The sequence below is a fragment of the Sceloporus occidentalis genome, unplaced genomic scaffold (assembly GCF_023333645.1).
Source record: "Sceloporus occidentalis isolate IW3139 unplaced genomic scaffold, rSceOcc1.0.p SCAF_2, whole genome shotgun sequence".
Lineage (NCBI taxonomy): Eukaryota > Metazoa > Chordata > Lepidosauria > Squamata > Phrynosomatidae > Sceloporus > Sceloporus occidentalis.
In genome coordinates, this window is record NW_028316982.1 from 143,856,314 (window position 1) to 143,881,267 (window position 24,954).

General features: G+C 38.2%; 1 protein-coding gene across 2 annotated transcripts in view; it reads left to right on the plus strand.

The window, feature by feature from the left end:
* LOC149319094 (progesterone-induced-blocking factor 1-like) overlaps positions 1–24,954 on the plus strand; it is a 110,438-nt gene that overhangs the window by 7,906 nt on the left and 77,578 nt on the right. For both annotated transcript variants that reach the window (XM_089507964.1, XM_089507965.1), the window contains exons 5-9: positions 1,657–1,776; positions 12,098–12,231; positions 14,344–14,452; positions 18,109–18,290; positions 22,144–22,269. In XM_089507964.1, coding sequence (XP_089364090.1) covers positions 1,657–1,776; positions 12,098–12,231; positions 14,344–14,452; positions 18,109–18,290; positions 22,144–22,269 — 671 coding nt within the window. The remainder of the gene's footprint in view (positions 1–1,656; positions 1,777–12,097; positions 12,232–14,343; positions 14,453–18,108; positions 18,291–22,143; positions 22,270–24,954) is intronic.

Genomic DNA, 24,954 nt, shown 5'->3' on the forward strand with positions numbered 1-24,954 from the left:
TGTATCATTTAAATAGCATATCTCCAAAGAGACCCGAAGCAGCTTTATTTTGGCAGTCTGTAACAGGCCATTATTATCTGTAAAAAGCTTCAAATGAAATTAAATAGTCTTACATCTTGGTGAATGATCAGAGCACCCCATTTATGTATTAATTTATCTTTGAAACCTTTTGTTTGAGAAAATACCTTCCAAAGAACTCAGGACACCTTAATGTGCATTTCTACTTTTTAATTTAAAAATGTTTAGAAGGTGAACACATACATTATCACTGCTAATCTGAATATGTGGCCAAGATCCAATGGCCTATCAAGTTCCAGCAGAATCAGGACATTCTGCCTTTTCGACTGCAGCCCCCCCCCCTCCCCCGACACCAGAAATGTGCTTTAAGGGGTTTCCCAATTTTCTAGAGCATTACAGTGTATGAAGTCTGCAGAAGGATATGAGAATTGCTTATTGTGATAGAACAGTTGGTATAAATAATAGTATTGTATATCTTTTGATCTTGGCCTAAGTGTCTGCATTCCTATAAGAGTTCTGAGAGTAAGCTCCATTGAATTTGATTGACTTCTAGGATTGTATCCACACTGTAGAATGAAAGCAATTTGACATCACTTTTAACTGCCATGATTCATGCTTTCTAACAGACCTAGCTGAATACTTCACCAAGGGTTCAAGCAGATGGGTGGTTTGGAGTGGCCTCTGACCACTCCAGCCACAAGAGAGCCCCGATTGGTACAGGGCGATGGCAACTGGACATGGAAGTCCCAAGGCCAGACGCTGCTGCAGTTCTCAGTGGACCACTGGCAAGGAGCAGCTTTTCGCTGCTCCTTTTGCAGCCAGATTTGGGCTTCCTCAGATGACCTCAGTACAACTTCTGACCAATCCGGGGGCATGCTTCTTCTGAATGCCATGCCCCCAAAGTGATTGGAAGCCACACTTTTTGGCTCATGTGTTCCAGGCAAGGCTACAAATTCCAGGATTCTGTAGGATAGAGCCATGGCAGTTAAAGTGTTGTTAAACTGCTTTAAATCTTCAGTGCAGATACACCCTAGGTTGGCCAGGAATAGGATTATAGCATAAATTTCAAAAAATCAATAAATTATGTCTTACATAGTGTTCAAAATTCTACTAGTCTGCAGCTAGTCTGTAAAATATAAATGTAATAAACTTGTTGTATCATTGTAAGATTTATGTTCTATGTAGTTTTATGAAATTATTAATCACACAATTAATATTTGTATAGTGTAGGAATGGGACAACCCAGTTTCAAAAGCCCTGTGAAAATAATTAGTTCAGATCTCTATTCAGAATAATCTGTTCCTTCACAGTGATATGCTGTGGTGAGAGCAAAGTCAGAGAGAAAAGATTGGAAGAAAAAGAGAGAGAACGGGAGAGCAGAAAGAGAGAAAGACGGATTCCATTGAGAGAATTTGACTCTTGATAGAAATATGATTCTCTGCTGTTGATTCCACAGCACTTATTTTTAAGTGCTTTATGCAGAATTGAAAAGGAAATGTTCCTGCCTGAAAACTCTTCAAAGTTGAAATCATCGCAAGAAGCAAGCTAAGATGAAGGATATAAAGACATACAATATTTATAATTTTTTCATTTACTTTGGAAAGTAATAATTGTGTGTTTTTGTGTTGTGGTTTCTAGATTAGATTCTATGAAGCAATACATCCTTTAAAAAGGGAGGTAAATGAATTGCAAGTGAAAAAGGAAGCAGCATGTGAAGAACTGGATGATTACAGATCTCAGCTGAAGCAGTTGATGGAGGTTTGTATGTCAATATTTCGTTTAAAATGGTCGTTTGAAGCAGAAATAAAAGCACATATTGAACATTCTAGGATACTAAGGAAGTTCTGAATTGCCATCTGGATGTATTGAGAGATTAGAGGTGGGTCATCAAATCAGTGTTGAATCCATAAAAGGCAGCAATTCTGTTGGTTAGCAGACAGGCCAATGTAGGCTTGGAATCACAATCTCTTTTGTGTAGGCTTGCATTTCTTTGGAAGAAACAGATTCATAGTTTGGGAATGCGCTTGAACCCAACATTCTTTCTGGCAGGCCATGTGGCTGCTGTAGTCAAGACTGTCTGGAGCAACAGCTGGGTCCCTTCATACAGAAGGGAGATTTAGCTACTGTGGTCTCTGACGTATTAGATTACTATCATACCGTGTTTTGTGGGCTGCCCTTGAATAGCATTCTGAATCTACAACTAGTGCAAATATGGCCACCAGACTATTGTTTGGGATGCACTTTAGTAACCTGGTCTTCGGTTTGCATTTTGTTTCTGATCTCCATTCAAGATCCTTGTTTTGATTTTAAAAACCCTGAACAGTTAGAAGCCAGTCTGAAAACTTCCTTCTTCTGTGTGAAGCTACCTGGAATTTGCATGGCCTACCAGCAGAGCAGTTAGGTTTAGAAATTTCTGCTGAATACAGGAGCTTTCTCTATAGCAGCAGTAGTGCTGTGAAATTTTTTCCCAAGGGAAGTAAGGCTACTTCTGGTGAACAGCACCCAAAGCCATATTTCTGACACTGTATTGGTGTTTACAACTAGTTTAATTAAAACTGACTTCTAATTTTGTCTTTAATCTGTTTTTGTTTTTTGGTTTTTATTGTACATGGGTTTGGGAGCTTGGGCTGGGGAACAATAAATACTTTTCAGTAATAAATATGTATTTTGCTGGAACCGAGATCTGTAACATAATCTTAAACTGGTTGACTTAAAAGAAAGTTGCATGGAGTTCAGCTGCATAGCGTACTCCCAACTAGAATAGACCCATTGATTCTATTGATGAGTAATGTCAACATGTAGGTAATCCCATTTGATTCAGTGGCTCTCCTTTAGTTGGGACTAACAGTGTGTTTAGGACTGCAGCCTTAATGTCCCAGGTATATCCTATAGCATGTTACTACATGTTTGGCTGGGAGGCTTCCCGATTTACATGATAGTTAGTTCAAATTTAGAAAGGGTTGAAGTAATGTTTTGTAAGAGAGAGGCTATTCATGGTGCTGAAGCAGATGTGAATGTATAGCAGAGCATAGCAGTGATTATGAGTGCCACATGTGGTAGCTGGAGACAAGTACTGTAGGTGTGCTTGTACAGCATATTTTCTGCTTCTGCTTCTCATGATACTTGCCCTTAACAAAGGAATAAATATCTTAACTATTGCATGTCTTATATTATCTTATAAATTAAGTTGATATGACAGTTTGGGAGATTGCTACCTGTGCTGATTTATGAACAAATCTTGCAACAATTTGGCTTCTTTTCAAACGATTCATCTGTCTCTTGTAATAAACATTTCAGACAACAAACTTGCTTCCTACAAAGTACAGACTAGGCTAGATTAATACCTATACAAAACTTTAATAATTTTGTTCTTCTAGGAATCAAAAGATCTGTATTCCCATTTCCTCTGAAAAATATTGTTTTTCTAAAAAATACTCATGATATTTTTTTCCCCTGGTATACAATGTAATGGTTGATACTACTGCTACTGGATGGGGCATTTCAGAACAACAAATCATGTTGCTGAGAAATCATGGAAAACTAGACCTACAAATTAGACCTTTTATTACATTATTGCCTTGAAACTTGTACACAGTGTCCCCTAGTTGCCTAAACCTGCCATATATAATTTTTTAAAAAATTTAAAATACACCATTTGTACATGTGACCAAAATTGTCCTAACATCTGTTACATTTTTCCATTGGGGTACTCTGCAGTAAGACAGTGAATAAGAATATCAGGAGACAGTGTACTAAGTGTGGCAGACTTGCTTCCAAGGACCCTTGCATTTAAGTGAGATGTGTTGGTTGTCTTTAGAGTGCTGGACTGTTCATTGGCAGAATGTAAAGGGACTATTTTCTTAGTAGAGTAGAAAATTACCTCAGGTTTCCCTGCAGTTTTCTTTCATAGTTTATGACCCTTTCCCCTTTGTGTTTATGCTACACAACAGGGTTGGGTTTTTTCAACTGGAAGCAATCCAAATTATTATTATTATTATTATTATTTAAAATTCATTCATTTATTATATTTACATTCTTATCCATTTTCAATCCTCATACTTCTAATACAAAGTCTTATTCTAACTCATCTCTCCTTTTCTCTATGGACTACATTCTGTTCTTCTTCTATATATACATGTTTTCTAGTAAAGTTTTCTTTTCTTTCCTTTTTTCTCTTTTGTCAATCCTAATTATTTTGATGGTGACGATGCTTTTACAGAGCAGGAAATCATCTGCTCCTTTAAAAAATCTTTCTTGTATGACCATTTATTTTCCGGCTCTGGGTGTTTGCATACCATATAATAATACCCTTCATTCTGCACCCACAAAGACATCAGTACGCATAAGGTATTTGTAACCCCCAGAACTATTTTGGGACTTGGATGAGGTCAGAAAATACCTCAGAAATCACTCTGTGTATTTTTTTTTTAAAAAAAAATTTTTATCCATGTGAATGAGTGTCAAACGAGAGAAAAAAGCTATGCAAGAAGATGAATAATTATTAGTATGTCTATTACATACAGGAATGATTCATTGCCCATTATACCTATTCTGGTGCATCCACTTTTCACCTTCATCTCTTCAACTGCTGTGTTCTGATACGGTGCATCAGAGTACTACCTTGAAAGTTATTAGCAGAATACAGAGGAAAACAACAACAAAGCAATATATTACCATTCAAGTCAGCTAATATTCAAGGAACAGGATGTGAGATTTAAACTTAAACAGATTTCTTTTTCATGTTAGGTGTTCATGGAATGATACAGATACATATTTCACTGCCAAGGCATGTAGTATCCTATGGACTTCCCCACCTCCAAGATTGGGAAAATATATTGCAGTAATCAAGAACAACAATTAGGTGAAAGTAGGCCATCTGTTCAAGCTTCAGGTCACTCAAATCCCTTAATATGAAGACCAATGCATCCTGATTTCTTTAGCATTACAGTTTGACATCCCATTTATTTCAGACTTGTGTCAAAAGTTACCTTTAAATTCATGTGTGATGATGGCCTTACTGTACTGTACATGAAGTACAGTATACAGATTTATTTAGTGTGTGTGTGTGTACATTCAAGAACACTCATAATACGTTTTAGCCATCAGATCTGCGCCGGAAGTCATTAATAAATGAAATGCTGTTAGATATACAGTTATCCCTCCCGATTTGTGGTCTTTCCATTCATATCCCTTGGTCTTTTGTAGATGGCAAGCCAGAAGGGATATAATGGTGTGCATGCGCGTAGCACTGCACACAAGGGCATGCCCTCATTGTAATCAATGGGGCTCCAATATTGGTGATTTTCCTGATTTGTGTGTGTGGGGGGGTTCCGAAACAGATCCCCCACAGATCAGAATGGACGACTGTAGTTTCAGAAAAGACTAAAGGTGAATCTTTGCTGTTTCTTACCACTTGGTGTCAGTATTTATTCAGAGAAGGCTGAATTGTACCTGGAGTCTAGAACCTGTGCTTAACTGTCAAGGATTTTAAAAGTTCATAGCTGTTGACACTGCTCAGGAAAAGTAAAGAAGGAAGCCTTCTTTTAGTTCACAAGATATTGAAAATGTTTAGGTATTATACTTCTGGCATAAGTTCCAAATTTAACATAGTTAAATTAAAAAATAGTAATGAAGTTGTTCTTCATTTCATTCATTGTGAAAGCATGTACTTTCCCAAATTGATTTTGTTGCAGTGAAACCTGCTAAACTGAAATATCCTTCCTTAGATACTCTAGTTTACATTTTTTAAATGAAGCTCTTGCAACTGTCAGATCTAAAATTCAGTTCTCTTTTATTTTATTTTTTTATTTTTTATTTATTTTATTTATTATTATTTTTTTGCACATCTTGAGTGCTTCTCCATTTCCTGGAAAAGGAAAAGCTTCTATTTTCAAATAAACATACAGCTTTTTTTGCACACCCACATTTAGGGGGGGAAAATAGTCTGCTCCATCAGTTAAACTATAGGTTTGGAAAGACTCTATGTCTAATGCTTTTAAAAAGTAGAATATCTATTATGGTTGTAAATGACACAAAATGCTTGCTATAATTACTTGAAGTAATTTTCATGTTCCTTTTGCATATTTTGCTGACTTGTTTTGGGAAAGCAAGCATTATAACTTACCTTACATGCCAAGAAATATAATTTTAAACCATCATAAAATAGCCACATAAAAAGTGTAAGTCAGCATGTCTGCCCATGTCTTCAATAGACTGTCCTACCCTTGACGATGATATCAAGTCTCAGACGTGGCTAAAAATTCAACATAGGTCTTAGTAGGTAGATGGGGCTGGGAGTAATTGTTTCTTGTCACCAAAATGGATGACAATGAGAGTTACCGTATTTGTGTAGCCAGTGTTAGCTTTGATATGTTTTTAAAATTATTTATGCATTTATGTGTGTGTGTGGGTTTTAAGTGCCTTCAAGCTGTTTCCAACTTATGGCAACCCCAAGGTAAACCTATCATGGGATTTTCTTGGCAAGATTTTTTTCAAAGGATGCTTGCCATTGCCTTCCCCTGAGGCTGAGAGCATGTGATTTGCCCAGGGTTGCCTAGTGGGTTTCATTGCTGAGCTGGGACTCAAACCCTGGTCTCCAGTCATAGTCCAACACCAAACCAGTATGTCATCCTGGCTCTCTACCATTTAGCATGTCTAAATTCAATATTACCATAATATTATCACCATAAAACTTTGGATGTAAACTAGATATTACAATGACATGATGGCAACCTTCAAAATAACACAGTTTTCCAATTGGGCTGCATCAGCACTGTAGAAATAATCCAGTTTCACAGCACTTTAACTGCCGTGGCTTAGTACTATGGAATTCTGAGATTTGTAGTTTTGTGAGATGTTTAGCCTTCTCGGTTAGAGAGCTCTAGTGTCACAACAAACTCCAGTTCGCAGAACCCCATAGCATTGAGACATGGCAGCTAAAGTGGTGGTCAGACTGGATTATTTCTGAACTGTGGATGCAGCTTTGGTGTTAAACCACCTTACTATAATGTATAGTTATCCTAGAACAGATTTTTCTCTTCTTAACAGAAAGTGCCTAAAAGAAGGGTTTGGGTGCACACCTGAGTGGGACTCTGAGCTCCTAGTACCCATTTTTTAATTATCATGCAGGTTGTGTCTTTGTAGTTTTCCATCCAAATAAGCTGCTTCATAAGAATTTTCCCCCATCTGAGTGTACATAAAGAACTATGAACATGCTTTTTTGCATATGCTGATATCACATCCATTAGAGCAATATGAATCCTTTTTTGTCATTGATAGGACAGAAAGAGTGATAACAGATGTTATGCTTTACATTTTACATGGGAATATTGGCAGGAACAACCCTAAGGATTTCTGCAAATGTGATTTCAGAGCTTGTCATAAATTGTTGTGGTGATGGCCTAACATATTTTATCATATATACTTGACTAAAAGATGAGATATTTTAGTCTAAAATTGACCTTAAAAACCTAGGTCGACTTATCCATAGGTCAAGATTGGAACAGGAGTTGAGGCTGGCTGGCCCAGCTTCAGAGAGAAGGAAGGAAGAAGTTGAGGCTGTTGAAAAGACCCTAGAGACCACCTCTGCAAGCCTCAAGCCAGGAGGGGTTTTCTGGATTTATCATCATCATCATCATCATCATCATCATCATCTGCTCCTTCCTCTGCCCTCACAGGTCTCTGAAAAGCCATCCAGAGTAATCACTCCAAACCAGGCAACCAGGGGTATGCAATTGAGAGAGAGGATCATTGAAAAGCAACCCCACAAACTCATCTTATCTTGAGGTGGACAGAGGCTGGCCCGCCCAGTTCAGGAAAAAATCAAGGAGGAAGCTGAGGCTGCTGCAAAGGCTCCAGAGCCCAGGGATGAAGCCCTGTTGCATGCCAGGAGCCAGCTGCATAGAAAGCTGGCCTCCTTCCCTCAGCCTCACACATGCACATGCATGCTCTCATAACACCTGGATCCAAGTGGGAGAGATGCATGCAAGTGAGGGAACCTGCCTATCTCCAGGAGACCAACTATAGCAAGCGAGGATTGGGCTTCTCCAGGTCCTGCAGTACGACTATAGCTGTAGGACGTAGTGGACATGCCCATAGCTCTGTAGACAAAAAAGCTTCCTGTGCTTGCTGCTGGCCAACCAGCCAGCCAGCCTCCCAAGAGAAGGAGGAGAAAAAGGAGGAGGCAAACTACTGCTACTGCTGCTAGTGGTCCAGGTCTTGAGCGAAGTCAGAGCCACTTCTCTGGCCATATTTGTGATGGCCCAGTCTGAGACGATCCCTCTGGATGGTTTCTCAGGGACCTCTGGGAAAGCCCATGGTGGTCTGTGTATATGTCGAGGGAGTAGATAGTTGAAAAGCAACCAGGGAGACTCCTCCTGGCTTGAGGCATACAGAGGCAGACTCAGGGCCTTTTTGGCAGCCTCATTGTTATCCTTCCGTTTCCCCTGAGCTGGGTAGGCCAGCGTCTGCACATCTGAAGCAGGAAGGAGTTTGCTGAGCCTCTGCAGACAGACTTATCTGGTTTAGACAAGAGAGGAGTAATGGTGTGGGAGTCCTGCTTCCATGCCAAGAAGGCCTTCTCATCCCTGCTTCTTGTCACTGCCTTTGCACTGGATCCCTATTTCAATATTGACCTGTGTATAGGTTGACCCAGGTTTTTAGGGACTATTTTTTGTCAAAAATTTTTTTTACTTATACACAGGTATATACAATATGTCTTTTCTGCATTTTTAGAACTGAAAGATCTTTGTCACCATCATCATAATGGAAGGATTCCTTCTGCTTCTAGTTATTAAATTGCTTGTCTTTTAACCAGCTATCAGTTCTGACATGTTAAAAATGATGTTCTAGTCAAAGAGAATTGAAATATTTTAATTTCATGTTCCATTCCATTTCTCTGAACTGATTTCAGGAATTAATAACTGGATTCATGTGAGCCCCTTAACTTAGGTTGAGACTTTTCTGTGTGTGAAGCAGGTGCCTTTTCATCAGCTATAATCTCCTTGTCTATGAATTTGCCTAGAAAATTTAGGAGTTTCCCAAATATTGCAAGGTGATCATATTTGTTAAACTTGTTATGACTGGCTAATTTTGCAGCTTCTGAATTGAGGAAACCTTCCTTTGTAAATGAAAGGCAAAAGAGGTATAAAAGAACTAGTTTTTCAAGGCCTAATAAATCCACCTGCTTCATAGTGATTCATCTGCCTCGACAGGTGGAAAATTGACAGTACCCAGCTTTGAGGGTAAATAGTGTTTTGTGACATCAATATATATTTTTGACTGCTTAGGACTTGCGTATGTTCTTTTGTTAGTTTGTTGGTTTTCCATTCTCTTCCACCCCATCCCTAAAGTAACTAAGGCCTGTCACAGACTGCCAAAATAAAGCTGCTTCGGGTCTCTTTGGAGGTATGCTATTTAAATGATGCCTGGGTCCTAAGAGTCCGGAGGTCGCGCCAAAGCCACACTCCATTCCTAAGCACTGGAGTGCAGCTTTGGTGCAGTTCCGGATTCTTAGGGCGCACGCATCATTTAAACAGCATACCTCCAAAGAGACCCAAAGCAGCTTTATTTTGGCAGTCTGTAACAGGCCTAAGTCCCTAAATTCCCACACTGAAAGAATGCGTAGAATATGTGAACTAATCATTGTAGGAGATTTAGTGTGCAAGAAGCATAATAAACAAAAATACGGTGTGCTCATTGAGTTCGTAATATGTGCAGAGAAAATTGAGGAAATAGCTTTAAACAATATTGCCAGTAGTACAGGGATTAGTCGAGATTGTGAAGATGGCAGGGATATGATTCTGAAGAGCCAGATGTCAACAAGATCCTATAAATAGAACAATTTTTGAAAGAAATGCTATAAAGAAAAGTACAAAGAAAAAAACATTGCTAGCTCTTTAACAGATTGAAGGCCAAAAGGAAAAGTAGTAGATGGTACAGCTAACTTCGCTACACATTCTTTTTCACTTACTATCTGATCCTACAGTATCCTGGAGTGGATATTCTGCTCCATGGTGGGTACTCTGTTCAGTGGTGATTGTCAGGAAATATTACATAACCACCAGGCTCTGTAGAATAAGGGGGATGCCCTATATAAATCTTTGTAATCGAGTATGTCAGAAAAAGGGCTGCATGTATCTTATTCCTCCTGACTCTGCTTCCCGTCTGGGATTTTGAGAAACATGTTTGAGTGTCTTCTGCTATAAACATGGGGCATATTCAAACCATCTGCTAAGTGTGGCTTTTTCAGAGGCACACTTTACATCTTGGACAGCTGCTGCTGCGAGTGGAGCACTGACAGATGGGAAAGTTCTAAGCGACTCAGAAATAGTACTGTCCTTTAAAACAGGGAAAGAGAGTGATTGATTGTTAATGCCTCTAGGAACAGATTCAACGTATTGTGACTAGAGAACACTCATGAGCCATCAGCCTTTTGGCTAGCATGAAATCAGTAATGTTGATGGAACTTCTTCTGAAACATGATAGCAACTAGTTATAAAGAGATTGCAGCAGAAAGGCAGCATGATAAATTAGACAGGATCTTAATGGCCTTACCTGGGATATTTTTATATATGTTTGTACTGGAATGAAGTACTCAGTCATAGCTTTGCAAGGCTAGCAAATTGAATTTTCAGTGCTAGTCGTGATCATACTAAGTACTGCATTGTCTTTGCACACACTAAATGAGATTTTATATTAAAATTTCTGTCTTACAATGGACTCTATATTTATTCCTCACTTAAATGTTTTTGTGTTTCTATACGTAAAACAGGAAATGGAAAGAGAAAATACCTTTGGATTTTTTTTCCTTTTAATTTAGTATATTACAAAAATATAAACGCTAAACATTTGTCATGGCATGAACCACCCTTTTCCATCCTATCCTTGCTGGCTGAGGATAGTACAGGTTTAATACCCCTAATCTGGAAATACAAAATCCTAAAACCTCCAATATCCAAAACTTTGCTGCTCCTGCTTTTGAGGTGGCAATTATGGCACTTCTGCTGCTTTGTCTCTATCCAGCCTCACATCTCCAGCATCACATCTCATACAAAACACAAGTAATGAACAAATGAGACATGAGACTGGTCAAAGAGACTAGCAATTAGGAAGGCCACTGCTTCGAAGGTGGAAGCTGTGTATTCCAAAAAAAAAATACTAATAAAAAACCAGCTCCGAAACATTTGTGATCCCAAACATTTCAGATAAGGGACAGTCAATATAATCATCTGGTAGATCTGGGTGGTAGCATAAAACGAGTATAAGTTTTTGTTGGTGTTGTCCTCTTCATAAGATGTATGGTTGGAGCAGGAGAGTGGTTGTAAGCTGAGGTCAGAAGGAAATGAACCACAGAAAAGCACATAGAATTAGTACAAGTTAACCATAACTATTCAACAAAAACTATTGTAAGAGTTACACAAATATTCTATTGCTGGTGAGGTAAAGGTGAATTTTATTATTATAATTATTATTAAATAATTGTTATTAAAGTCTCTCATACATACACAAAGGAAACAAAACATACAACAAAGGAACATACTCACATATAAGATCTTTACAAATTTTTAAACATAATGAAATTCTACTTCCTAACATCCATCCCTCTAGCTCTGAATTTTGAACCTAGCTGCTGGGCTGAGAAGCATGGTGGTGACATCAGGTCCAAATAGGTATTTTTGAGGTGGTTGAAAACTAGAGTGTGTTGAATGGGGTTCTCACTTCTGTACATTGTCAAAAATGGCTGCTGAAAGTCCTGTCAGTTTCAAAGGTGTTTTATCATGAGGCACAAATGACTGTTATTTGAGAAATACAAGCTCAAAGCCCCCTTAGGTATGAAGAAGGAATTGCGGAGATCTTTAATTTGTAGTCATGGCCAGAGATATTTTGTCCTGCCAGGCTGAGGATAGTCACTATTTCTTTTGGGCCATTTTTGATGGAATCCCATTGGTTGTTTCTCAGTGGTCCTGCAGTGAGTAACTAATGCAATGTCTAGTAAAGCAACTACTAAAATTATAGCAATGATAATTTGAATCCATTCATTTTTAAACTGATGGTGTTATTCTTTATGGTGGTTTTTCAGAGCTATGAAGCAGAGAGAAGAAGTCGTTCAGAGTTGGAAGTCAGATGTCAACGTTTAACACTGGATCTGGCTGATACAAAACAAATGATCCAACAAGGTGACTATCGGCAAGAGAATTATGATAAAGTAAAAAGGTAAGTGCTTTAGTAAATATAATGATAGAATGAACTTTCACTTCACTTTGCATTATCTTAAATACAGTGTTTGCAATGGAACCTGTTCATGAACTCAGCTGTCAGGTATCAAATATGCAACAATCTGGTGTCCACACAAAGGATAACTCATTTTAATAGTTTGCAAATACTCTTTTTTGTAATGATTGCTTATCTAGTTGAATTTTTCTTTAATCTGTGAATCTGACTCCACTTGAATTTCATGCTGGGAGAAAGATGAAATATAAAATTCATTATTATTTTCATATAATGTCAGCACATATCATGTGCATGTGAACATGAGCCTTTACAATAAGGAGAACTTGTAATCTTCCTTTAAGATAATCAAAAGTCATTATATTCGGAGGTTTCCAATTTGTGCACTTATTAACTTATCTATTTTGTCTGTTTGATAACTGAATAATTAAGTAAAAAGCTTAAACCATCTGATTGGTCCACTGAGTATTAAGTGTTTAATAGGTTGGTTCCAGGCCTTCCTTCTGCTTGGGTAGCATCCTCTGAGCAGAGTCTTTCTCAGAATACTCCCACCAGAAACAATGCAGGACAGATTATTTTTACCGATTTCCTTATCCCCTGCAACTTCCATCACTTCCTCCCCCACTGTCCCTGATAGTATGAGCTACTTTGCATTAAAAGATACTGTTTTGCATGGCTGTAGTCTCCTTTTAAAACTGGATAGCTACTTTTCAGGAGTGCTGTAGTAATGGCTTTCTTGCATTGATAGGGGATGGAATTAAATTACCTTTGAGGACCCTCCCATCTTTAGGACTCTTGTGTTTCTCATTTCTCACCTTGCAATTGCATTTTGAAAATGAATGTAGGAAAGTGAATGTCATATATCTGATGATTAATATTAACCATGTTGGAATCATCATCATATGTGAAAATAAATGTGTCAGCAAGAGCACTTTTCAGAACTTGGGTTGAACATTTCTTGTAGGAAAGTGATGATTGTAGTTTCAAAGAGTGAAATTATTATTATTATTATTATTATTATTATTATTATTATTATTATTAACCTTTATTTATAAAGCGCTGTAAATTTACACAGCGCTGTACATACAATCTGTTTAATTAGATGGTTCCCTGCCCCCAGGCTTACAATCTAAAAAGACATGACATAAAAGGAGAAGGGAAAGTTGGTGGGGCTAGTAGGCTAATACATATAAAGTACATAGCAATACAGGAAATGGTTCGATAAAACAGGCATCAAAAGAACATCAAATAGCAAGCGACAATTATGCAATGCATGGGAACGCTTCTCTGAACAAATGATGTGAGGGAGAGCACAGACGATCATGTGAAAAACTGATGTCTTACTGTAGACTTTCTCAGTTTTTCAGAAAATACTCAGAAAGAACCCAAATATTGCAACTGAAATAAATTAAGTATTTTTCTATTTGGTGGAGGCCAAATTAAGGTAAACTGGAACTCAGTTGAGCCTCCATTGGTACATGAATATCTGAAGAGTAGTGTGTGTTCTACAAGAGCAAATTTTAGTAGAAACTGAAGCTTGAGATCTTTTACTCCTGTGACTTACAGTGGCATAATACTCCATCCTGCCAGTTTAAGGCACTTCTTGGAATGGTGTGCAGTAACAAGTCATCTCCATTGCCAGAGAAAGTAGTTGTACAGACTTCTCAGCAGCATGAGAACAGGAAACCTTCTTTGTTGACTGAGGGCCCGAACAGAGAGGCCAAAATAAAGCTGTTTCTGGTCACTTTGGAGGTATGCTGTTTAAATGACACACACAGAGGCCAGAAGCTGTGCCAAAGCTGCACTCCAGTCCTTAGGACTGAAGCATGGCTTTGGCGCGGCTTCCGGCCTCTTAGGACGCATGCAGCATTTAAACAGCATACCTCCAAAGTGACCTGAAGCAGCTTTATTTTGGCCTCTCTGTTTAGCCCCTGAGATGACTTTCTGTGCAATGCCTCCCATTGCTATGCTGACCACAGCCATTTTAACAGTACCTGAATTGCTACCATTACCTATGCTGGCATAGTTATGCCAGTTAACAGAATTATGGCCATAACAATACTATGTCCTAATCATAATATGCTTTTGTTTTAACAGTGAGCGTGATACATTTGAACATGATTTTTCAGAGCTCCAAAGAAAATACGAAATACTAGAAGTGTCTCATAAAGCACTAATCAAAGAAAGGAATGATTTCTCAAAAGAGGTAGAATCTTGTTTAAACTTTATTCAAAAAAATTGTTTCAAAAATGCCCAAAGTAGCAAAATTAGTATTTTCTTTGGAATCCTAATTTTTGTTTCAGTTTTATTTTTGGTATATGCTGTTGTTGGTGTGGCATGGTTTCAAGTAGTTTTCAACTTATGGTGACCCTAAGGCAAACCTATCATGGGGATTTCTGGGCAAGTTTTGTTCAGAGGGAGTTTGTCTTTTTCTTCCTTTGAGGCTGAGAGAAAGTGACTTGCCCAAGGTCACTTGCCAAAGTGATTTGCCCTGCGGGTTCCATGGCCACATGGAGATTCGAATCTTGATTTTCTGGAGTTGAGTTTGAACACTCAAACTACATGGATTCATACATCCACAGCTTGGAAATATTTTTAAAATATATAAATTCCAAAAAGCAAACCTTGATTTTGTCATTTTATATCAGGGACACCATTTTATTATGCCATTGTATAGGAAACTCCTATGAATAAATAGATACCGCCACTCCCATTGATTATTGTTATATTGATTATTGTTATGTTGTTTGACCTTTGGGGTCAATTTTAACTTGTATGGTTTTAATTCTCTATTAGATTTAATACCTTTTTAAGGGGGGGAGGGTACTAGGGATTTGATATGTTTTGTATTTTTAACTTGTTAGCCGCCCCGATTGTTCTCAGAGGGGCAGGATACAAATAAATTATTATTATTATTATTATTATTTAATGGGGCTTGAGCATCCATGGATTTGGTATTCATGGTGGGATGTGTGTGTGAATTCTGGAACCAAAGCTCAGCATACACCAAAGGCCCACTGTACTATACCATACTTACTCTCTGGTATATGCCTAGAATGGCCTACAGTGGGCTCTTGGTGTCTGCTGGAGTTTGGTTCCAGGATCACCTCATGAATGCCAAAATCCATGGGTGCTCAAGTCCCATTATATACAATGGCATAGTAATGTGATGTAAAAGGTAAAGGTATTCCTTGTCTTTTTATTTATTTATTTATTTAACAGACAGATATACAAAAATGGGGATAACTTGATCTAAAAGGGTCCAACTGTAAACTTTAACATATTCATGTTCTCTAAGCTGTCCACAATTGTTAATGTTAAACTTTTGTTATTTGATACAATTTGTTGTATATTGTTTTTACAGAATTTGTATGTGTATTGTTTTATTACTTTCATTTTGCAATGGCCATTGGCCAAAAGCAATAAAGTATATGAGATGGGTACAAAAATATACAAACAAAAAACAAAACAAAAAAGCAAACGCAAAAGGAACAATATATCATCATACTGGAATATATCATGATCAATTCTCAACCTTTATATTCTTTCTATTTCTTCATATCTTACCAACATTCATTCATTTTTTATTTAAAAAAGAAAGGAAAAGAAAGGAAAACAATAACAATAACAATAAAAACACAAAATAGTTTCGTAAGACTGGTTCCCCCTTTATTTATCCTTTTCTTCTGGACAGACGAGAGATTCTGCTGATGTAATAATAATAATAATTTGTTTTATTTATATACCGCTATTCCAAAGATCATAGCAGTGAACAGCAAGTAAGCTAATTAGCAAGTAAGCTAATTAGCCCCCAACAGTCTGGGTACTCATTTTAGCGACCTTGGAAGGATGCAAGCCTGAGTCGAGCTTCGGCCCTTTTGCTGGTCTTGAACTCGCAACCTTGTGGTTTTGAGTGAATGGCTGCAGTACAGTCATTTAACCACTGCGCCACCAGGCGCATGTAACATTTCCCCACTCCAATCATTCTTCCTACCTGAGCTGACAAAGTTTGTTTTGGATTTGTTATTGAGTACACCCAGAGGTGATTATTCAGGATGACCTGAGGCACAACTTTATGGCCACCATAACAACCATGAGGCTGAGGGGATTCTCCAACATGTCATTGGCTCAAAGCAGGTTACACTCTGGATATGGTTTTGTCAGTTGGGCATGAATTTGACAATATGAAGGTGAAGGATTTAACATCTGTTCCCCTGGTTATTGCAAGGATGCGTGCTTCTGAGGTTTAGCCTTTCAGAGGCTTTTCACTTCTGGAACCATGAAGATATTGCAGTGGTTCCACTCTTGCTTTGAAGTCTGGTTGCAGAAGTTGGTTCTGGAGGATTATTACACTGCTTCATGTTAGTTGTGCTTTGGGATTCTTTATCCATTCTAAAGCATGTGCTTGACCATGGTAATTGGTTGGATGAAGACCAGTAAACAGAAACTCAGTCCAGATGAATACAGAGACATAGCCATGTTAGTCTGGAATATCAGTATGCAAAGAGGTCTTGCAGCACCTTTGAGACTGTGTAAAAGTCAGTTTCCTTAGATGTGGTCCAGATGAGGCAGAGATGTATTTTTGGATGGTCTGTCTGGTTGCATGGTATTTAGCCTGTTCCAGAAGATGTTACGCTCCCTTAAACAATCAATTTCATAGGGTGTTCTTATACCCATCATTATTAGTGGAGCCATAGGTGGCTTCTGTGGCTCAGTGCACCTATTATCAGTCTATCTGATATGCTGACTGTGAACCTGATACATTTGTAACTCATGTCCCAATAAACTTTTGATTGTAATATCTTGTACATGAGGCTATCTTTGCATATGGTCCAAAAACTTCATTTTGTCCAAAACAGGTCAGCTAGACTTCTCATTGGACTGGCTTATATGATCACATTATGCCAATGTCTGAAAATGTACACTGGCTTTAAGTCTGTTTCCAGCCCAATTCAAAATGAAGGTTTCAAGCTTTGTGGTCATACAGGATTTGGGACCAGTTACCTGTAGGCTTGTCATTTCCCAGATATACTTACTAGGATGCTAGGGTCTTCACCTGAAACCCTTTTCCAGCTGCCAAGTGAGGTGAGATGAACACTGCCAAACAGGACATTTTCAGTGAGAGTTCTCTCTCTGTGAGATGCTCTCCAGAAAGAAACCCATCAGACTCATACACTGTGGTCTTTTCAGCATCAAATGAAGCCATTTTGCTCTTTCAGGCATTAAAAAAAAATGTTGTGCTTTTAGAATATAGCACTTATCCACTTAACTGCTTATTTTATTTTGATATTACATGCTGAGTAGTGTGTTTTATTTTTGCTCCTTTTTCTTGCTTTTTATTTGCTGTCTTTAGTTGTTTATGATTTTTTAAAAATGTTTTGTAGACTACAACCTATTATCAGATGTTTAAAACTATGCTAAATACAGTGGGCCCTTGATACCCATTGGGGTTTGGTTTCAGGACACACACACACACACCATGGATACCAAAATCTATGAATGCACAAGTCCCATAAAATGCAGTGACATAGCATGATGTCCCATATATAAAATGACAAAATCGAAGTTTGCATTTGGGAATTTTTATATTTTTAAAAATATTTTCAAACTCTGGATGCTTGAATCTGTATATAAATGAAAATCCAGGATGTTGAATCAACTGAGCAGTCTTGCCAGTTACAGTATCGATGTGCAAAGTTGCACCACATTTTTGTAAACTATCCTGGAAGTTGTACTAAAGGATGGTATATAAAACTATTAAATACAATTAAATAATAATGCATAATAAGAGAAATGGCCTGCCAGGAAATACTACATAGAGAGTATCTGATTTTATGCTTCTTTCTTCTTCTCAATTTAAAGGTTGCAACTTTACAGCAGTCTGTTACATTGCTGCAGAAGGATAAGGACTACCTCAGCCGTCAAAATATGGAACTTAATGTTCGCTGTGCCCATGAAGAAGATCGCCTTGAAAGGCTTCAGGTTCAACTAGATGATGCCAAAAGGGCTAGAGAAGAAATGTATGAGAAATATGTAGCCTCCAGGTATTCAGGCCAATTTATCTTTTCAATGTTGTCCTGAGTCATTGAATTAGAATGTTGTTGGGCAAAACTATTAGTAACAAAAACAATGTTTATGGTCAGTTTATCAGCGGTAATCAGACCCGCATAATTGGAATGTGATCCAGGGTTTTCAGATTTTAATTTCTACATACAGAAAAATCTTTAAAGTAAAGTGACAGAAATGACAGACCTTCTAATGATAATGTCCCCATTATTTCCAGAGGATTTACACAGACAGAAATCAAAGTTCATTATATTTCTTCTTCATTGTGGTCTCTGTGAATCACACAAATGGGTTTCCCTGCACATGCGCAGAGACATACGGAACCTTCTAGAATCTCTAGGGAAGGCTTTTTGGTGGTAGCTCTGCCAACTCTATATATACCCCTAGAGTTCCTGCTCTTTTTCCTCAGTTCTTTTTTGTCTGCTGTGCTAGCCGCAGCGAAGAAACTGATTCTTAGAATCATAACGGCTTTTAAGTTTTGGCTCTGGTTTTCGCCTTTTCTACTTGGCTTTGGCACTGCAGTTGTAATATTTCTGGCTTTTGACTTGGTTTGACCTCGACTACTCTCTGCCTTACGATTTGGATTTTGTTTGATCTTCACAGCTTTGACCTTGGCTTGTTCACTAGGGGTAAATATGGCCTCCCAGTCTATGTCTTTCAAAAGATGGGATGAATGTGGGGCAAAAAATCCCTGGAAAGAAACACACTCGTCGTTTGCTATGCCTAGGTGAGGGACACAATTTGCAGACCTGCACCCACTGCAGGGCCTTTACCTCTCAGGCCAGGAAAAATTGGCTCTCCACCTTCAATCATTATAATATGAACAGGCCTTGAAACCTCATGTGCCTCTGACTACTACTCTCTTGGTCCTTCCACCATCTCCAGCTCACGGACAACAACACCGTCATTTGCTACCTCAACAAGCAGAGAGGCTCGAAATCCTAAACCCTATTCAACCTCACTCTTCAATTCTGGGAATGGTGCACTGCAAGACACATAATTGTGAAAACAATCCATTTACCAGGTGAAGAGAACAAACTGGCAGACCAACTCAGCTGGTCCTCGGATTCATGCCATGAATGGCTGCTCCATCCTGAAGTGATACGAAAACTGTTTCAACATTGGGGTACACCCTGGGTCAGTCTCTTCACAAACCACTTGTGAACCATCAGCGCTCACAGTTTTGCTCGAGGAGCAGGATTCAAGGTTCTCAAGGAGACACCTTTCTATTCAAATGGACAAGACACCTGCTGTATGCCTTTCTTCCATTTCCACTCAGCACCAAAGTCGTGGCAAAGGTAAGACAGGACAGGTCGGATGTCATCCTGATAATCCTGTGGGGGCCAAGGCAGCCATAACTCACACCTCTCTTGCAGCTAGCCCACAGGAATTATCTCCGACTACCCGTGCATCCCAAGGGTCAGGTTCGACATCCAGACCTAGAGATGCTTTGCCTTGTCACTTGGCAGATTCAAACCTGACTGAATCCATACAAGCTGTCATTTGAGCTGCTCATAAGCCTTCAAAGAAGAAGTCTTACTATTTGAAAGGGGCTAAATTCCTTGCATTTTTGACAGACAGGGATCTGTCCCTATCTTGAGTTCAAATTCCTCAAGTTCTGGACTTTCTTATGTTTCTGGCTGAACACGGACTTTCTATTTCTTCTTTGAAATGTTATTTGGTGGCCATCTTTGCTTACTACCAGTTTAATCCATCCTTTTCCCAAGATCCTTTGATCAAGAAATTCCTCAAAGGATTTGTCCACCTCCATGCCCCTGCTTCGGTACTGATGCCGGCTTGCACTCTTGAGTTGTTCCTCATGCAGCTTTCCAAGCAGTCCTTGCTTCAGCTGATCTCAGGCTGACATGGAAGACTGCCTACCTTGTTGCCATCACCTCAGCTCAACATGCTGGTCAACTTTATGCACTTTAATTAGACCAGCTTTATCTTCGTTTCCATAAGGACAAAATTGTGCTACATCCAGACATCACTTTTTTGCCTAAGGTTGTGTCTTCATCCCACCTAAACCAGGACATTGTCCTTCCTACCTTGGCTCCAAATATGTTCACTGGTACCGAGTGCTTTCTACATTATTATTATTATTATTATTATTATCATCATCATCATCATCATCATTATTATTATTATTATTATTATTAACCTTTATTTATGAAGCGCTGTAAATTTACACAGCGCTGTACATGCAATCTTTTAGTTAGACGGTTCCCTGCCCTCGGGCTTACAATCTAAAAAGACATGACACAGAAGGAGAAGGGAGTGGTGGCAGGAAAGGGTAAGAGGTCCAGCAGTTCCTCTCTACCTCCGAACATTCTCTGGATGTTCAAAGAGTGCTCACATTCTACGCCAAACATACTTTGGATTCAAGAGATCCAAGAGATTGTTTGTTTGCTACTCGAATTCGAAGCTCGGACTTCTTGTCACTGCACAGTGATGTTCAAACTGGGTGACTGCTACCATTCATCTGGCCTGCGAAATCTCAGGGAAGACATTTCTAGCTCCACTTCAAGCACACTCTACCAGGGCAGTAGCAGCATCCTCTGCTTTTCTTAGAGGACGTTTGTAAAGCTGCATTCTAGTCCCAGCCATTGACTTTCATCTCACACTACAGGCTGGATACCAGAGCAAGGAATGATATAGCTTTTGCAAGAGTAGCTTTCTGGTTTGCATTGAGGTTTGTTGCATTGTATGCTTTCTACCTGAATGTTTAATAAAACATATTTTGGTTCACTATACATGGTGCTTGGTGTCACAACACTCCCTCTTCTTATAACTAATGCTTGTTAGTCTAACTCATTTATGTGATTCACAAAGACTGCAACGAAGAAGGACAGGTTGCTTGCTTGTAACCATACTTCTTTGAGTGGTCAGCTATGAATTCACACAGACTGGCCCATCCTCTGCTCAGGTTGTGTCATCCTCTTGCACATGTGCCCTCATTATGCTGCTATGTGGCATCCAATTAGGAACTGAGGGAAAAGAGGGGAAACTCTAGGAGTATATATAGGGTGGGTGGAGCTACTACCAAAAGGTCTTCTCTAGTGATTTTAGAAGTTTCTGAATGTCTCTGCGTAGGAAACCCATTTGTGTGAATTCACACATGACCACTTGAAGAACTACAGTTACAGGTAAACAACCTGCCCTTTCTGACTGGACTTGCAATAACTATATTATTAAGGATATCTTTGTCTTGATGCCTGAAAAAAGGATTCAACAGCTGATCTTGGATTTAAAATTTTCAAATAGGTAAAAGGCAATTGAAAAAGAAGTTTGGGGGCCATTTGAATGTTTATTTTTCTTTATTCATAGTAAAGTTCTTATAGGCTTACTTGTAATCTTGTACAACATTGCTAGCACATTTTTATGAAAAGGAATCCGTGTGAATTTTGAATTATTACAGAATCAGTTGGTAGGAACTTATAAGTAGATATCTGCTGTTTCCTGGGGGAATGGTAAGTCTTTTTGTCCATTCGGCTACTACTAAGTTCCGGCTGAGGTTGATTATGTATAGATTATTTGAAAGAAATTTGTAGCAGAGGCTGTGACCTTTTATGTAGGGACAGGAGAGTTCTGTTCTCTTAAAACAGGGTTGAAAATCATGCAACCCTTGAAGTGTTGAAATACAACTCGGAACAACCTTACCAGCACGGCCAACAGTGCAGAATGCTGCGTGATGCTGTCCATTAATATCTAGAGGGCCACTTGATTCCCATTCCTGCTTTAAAAAACAATTAAGGGGGGGTTAAAGTTAGAATAGGGGATTCAAAGGAAAATAATGGATTTTTCCTTATGTTTTTACTCATTGCTTTGAAGAGATCATTATAAAACGGAGTATGAAAACAAACTGCATGATGAATTGGAACAAATAAGACAAAAAACATCCCAAGAAATAGAACAGCTTCGAACAGCTACAAAGGAAATGTATGAACGTGAAAACAGGTAGGAAAATAATGATTTTAAAAATAAAGATTTATATCGAATACAATTAGAACCTTCAACAAAATGCTGCAATGCAGAGTGATTCTTGTTTAGATTCCAGCCTGCCAGGAAATACTACATAGAGAGTATCTGATTGTATAAGCAATCGTTTATAAAAGAATTTGTCAATCTGTATTGTTATGGTCAATGATCAGTAGTTAAGGAAACATTATACAGTAAATTGTCTAGGTAAATTGTATGAAGTGATCTAAAACTGGATAGCACTATGTGTCATACCAGATAATAAAATGAATTGCAGTACTAAAGTCATTAAAAGAACATTTTAAAATAACTAAAATTAATTCTGGTTTTATTTTACATGCTGCAGTACAAATTTTTACCACTTGGAAAGAATTTGCTGCACTCTGGGCTGGAAAACATTAAGATATAAAGTGTATCCAAATATTCAGGCAATTTCTATAAAAGAGATTCAGTTTTCAAAAAAAGTTCATATATCACAATAAAAATGCAGCTGCTTTGCCTTTTGACTAAAAACAACTATGGTCCAAAACACACTGAAGAAATAATCCAGTTTCAAACCGCTTTAACTGCCCTGGCTCAGTGCTAAATTACTGGGAATTGTAGTTTATTGTGGCACCAGAGCTCTCTGACAGAGAAGACTAAATGTCTCACAAAACTACAGTTCCCAGAATTCCCTAGCATAGAGCCAGGACAGTTAAAGCAGTCTCAAATGGGATTATTTTTGCAGTGTGTTTTGGACCTAAATTTCAATTAAGATTGATTAAGATTAGACACAGTTTCTGGTTTAGTAGACACACTAAACTGTGATTAAATTAAATGAAGGCAGAGTGTCCCAGTCTCCTTTTTGTGCCCACGTAAGAAAAGGTGGAACAGTGCATGCTTAAGGATTGTTGTGGTTCTTTCTCTTAACACTGCATCTAAACATAAGTTTGCATGGCATATATATTAATGAAGGGATTTCTGTACATGGAAACTGAAAAATCTGTTATTGTTGAGTGAGCACGATGAAACATTAATCCTGGGCATGGGCACATGAATATAATTAAAGGATCCAATACAATGTGTAATACTTATGGCATTCTTTAGTTTCATAATAGAGCTATCTTTTAGATAAATTTGCTACCTTCCTGATTTAGATGAGAAATGAAAGTGCAGGAAAGTAAGAAAAGTAACCTAAACCAGTAGGAAACATACCTGAAACTTACAGAAATGCATATATATGAGTAGTAATTGCATATAGGCAATTTAGTTTATGGTTGATGAAATGGTTGAAATGCCGAGTATATGGCAAGGGTGAGGAACCTCCTTCAGCCTTGGGGCCAAATTCAGTTTAGAGCAGCATTATAGTGGTGGATAGGATAAAAGCACAAGTGGCTAGGACCAAAGGTGGAACGTAAAACCCATACCACATGTTAACCTTTCAGTATGGGGAAAGCCCAATATTAACCATGAAAAATGCTCAGATGATAGTGTCATGGAATGGGTATATAGCTCTCTGGGAAATTCCAGAGCAAGATTTCAGCCTGGGGCCAGTATTTCCCATCCATACTGTATGATCTGTGATGTAGTTAATTTCATCAGAGTATAAATCCTGAATTGTTGCATGATGAATCCGTGGTGTTCTGAATGTCTGCCCTGCCTGTATGAGTACCCTCATATGATGCAGCTTCAGCATAGACTGAAATGTTAAGTAAAGTACATCACCAGACTAAAATGAGTGTATGAACTAGTATGCTAAGACTAGGATGCTCAAAATATGTCTGTAAAAGAATTTTTTTGTAATCTCAGTACCTGGCTTGAGATCATAAATTAATTTTATGACATCATAATTTCAGTTCTGTAAAAGCTTTTGTGAATCTCAACTGTGTTCACCATCCAAACTAATTTGAAGCAAGCCATGTTGTTATGATATCAACTAATTTTGCTGTACTAAGGACAGGAATGTAGGCATTCAAGCTGTACTGCTCTGAGCAGCTGAATTAATAGTCATGCAGTCTGTTTCTAAACAATTAAAATAATTAATTACAGTGCTTCCTGGGGCAGGTTTCTCCAACTTACTATTATACTATATCTGTCTCTAGGTTGGATCTTGCCATTTCAAAAATTATGGTCAGTCTGTTTTCTCTTAGCATCATTGGGAGAAGACAGATAGTAGAACTCCCAAAAACTGATTGGCGCAGCAGAGTCCTGGACAATATAGTCCCATGGTTTTGTATTCTTAAATACGGAATTGGAAACCTGCTAGCTTAGAGCTCAAATTTCACAGTTCAAACACCTAATAATATGGCACTGTGTTGTATTTCTACAAAGCAAAATCTTCCTGTCACTCCTTAGTGCCTTGAGATTATCATTGTTGAATAGATTTTATTTTTTGTAGGGCTGAAGGCAGAGGTGCAGGAATATAAAATAAAATTCTAATTCTGTGTTTCCATATAAAAATATAAACAAATGTGGTATATAACAATTATAATATTCCTACTTATTATGTGAATGAAGATTTTAAAAATGTTTTAAAAAATGAAGTAGGACTTGGGGGAAATAAAGCACCAGGAACACATGGCATACCAACAGAACTGCTTCAGTCTACAGAGACAGAATCCACTCTAATCCTAACTACAATTTCAACAAATATGGAAAACAAAACAGTGGCCCACAGCTGGAAAA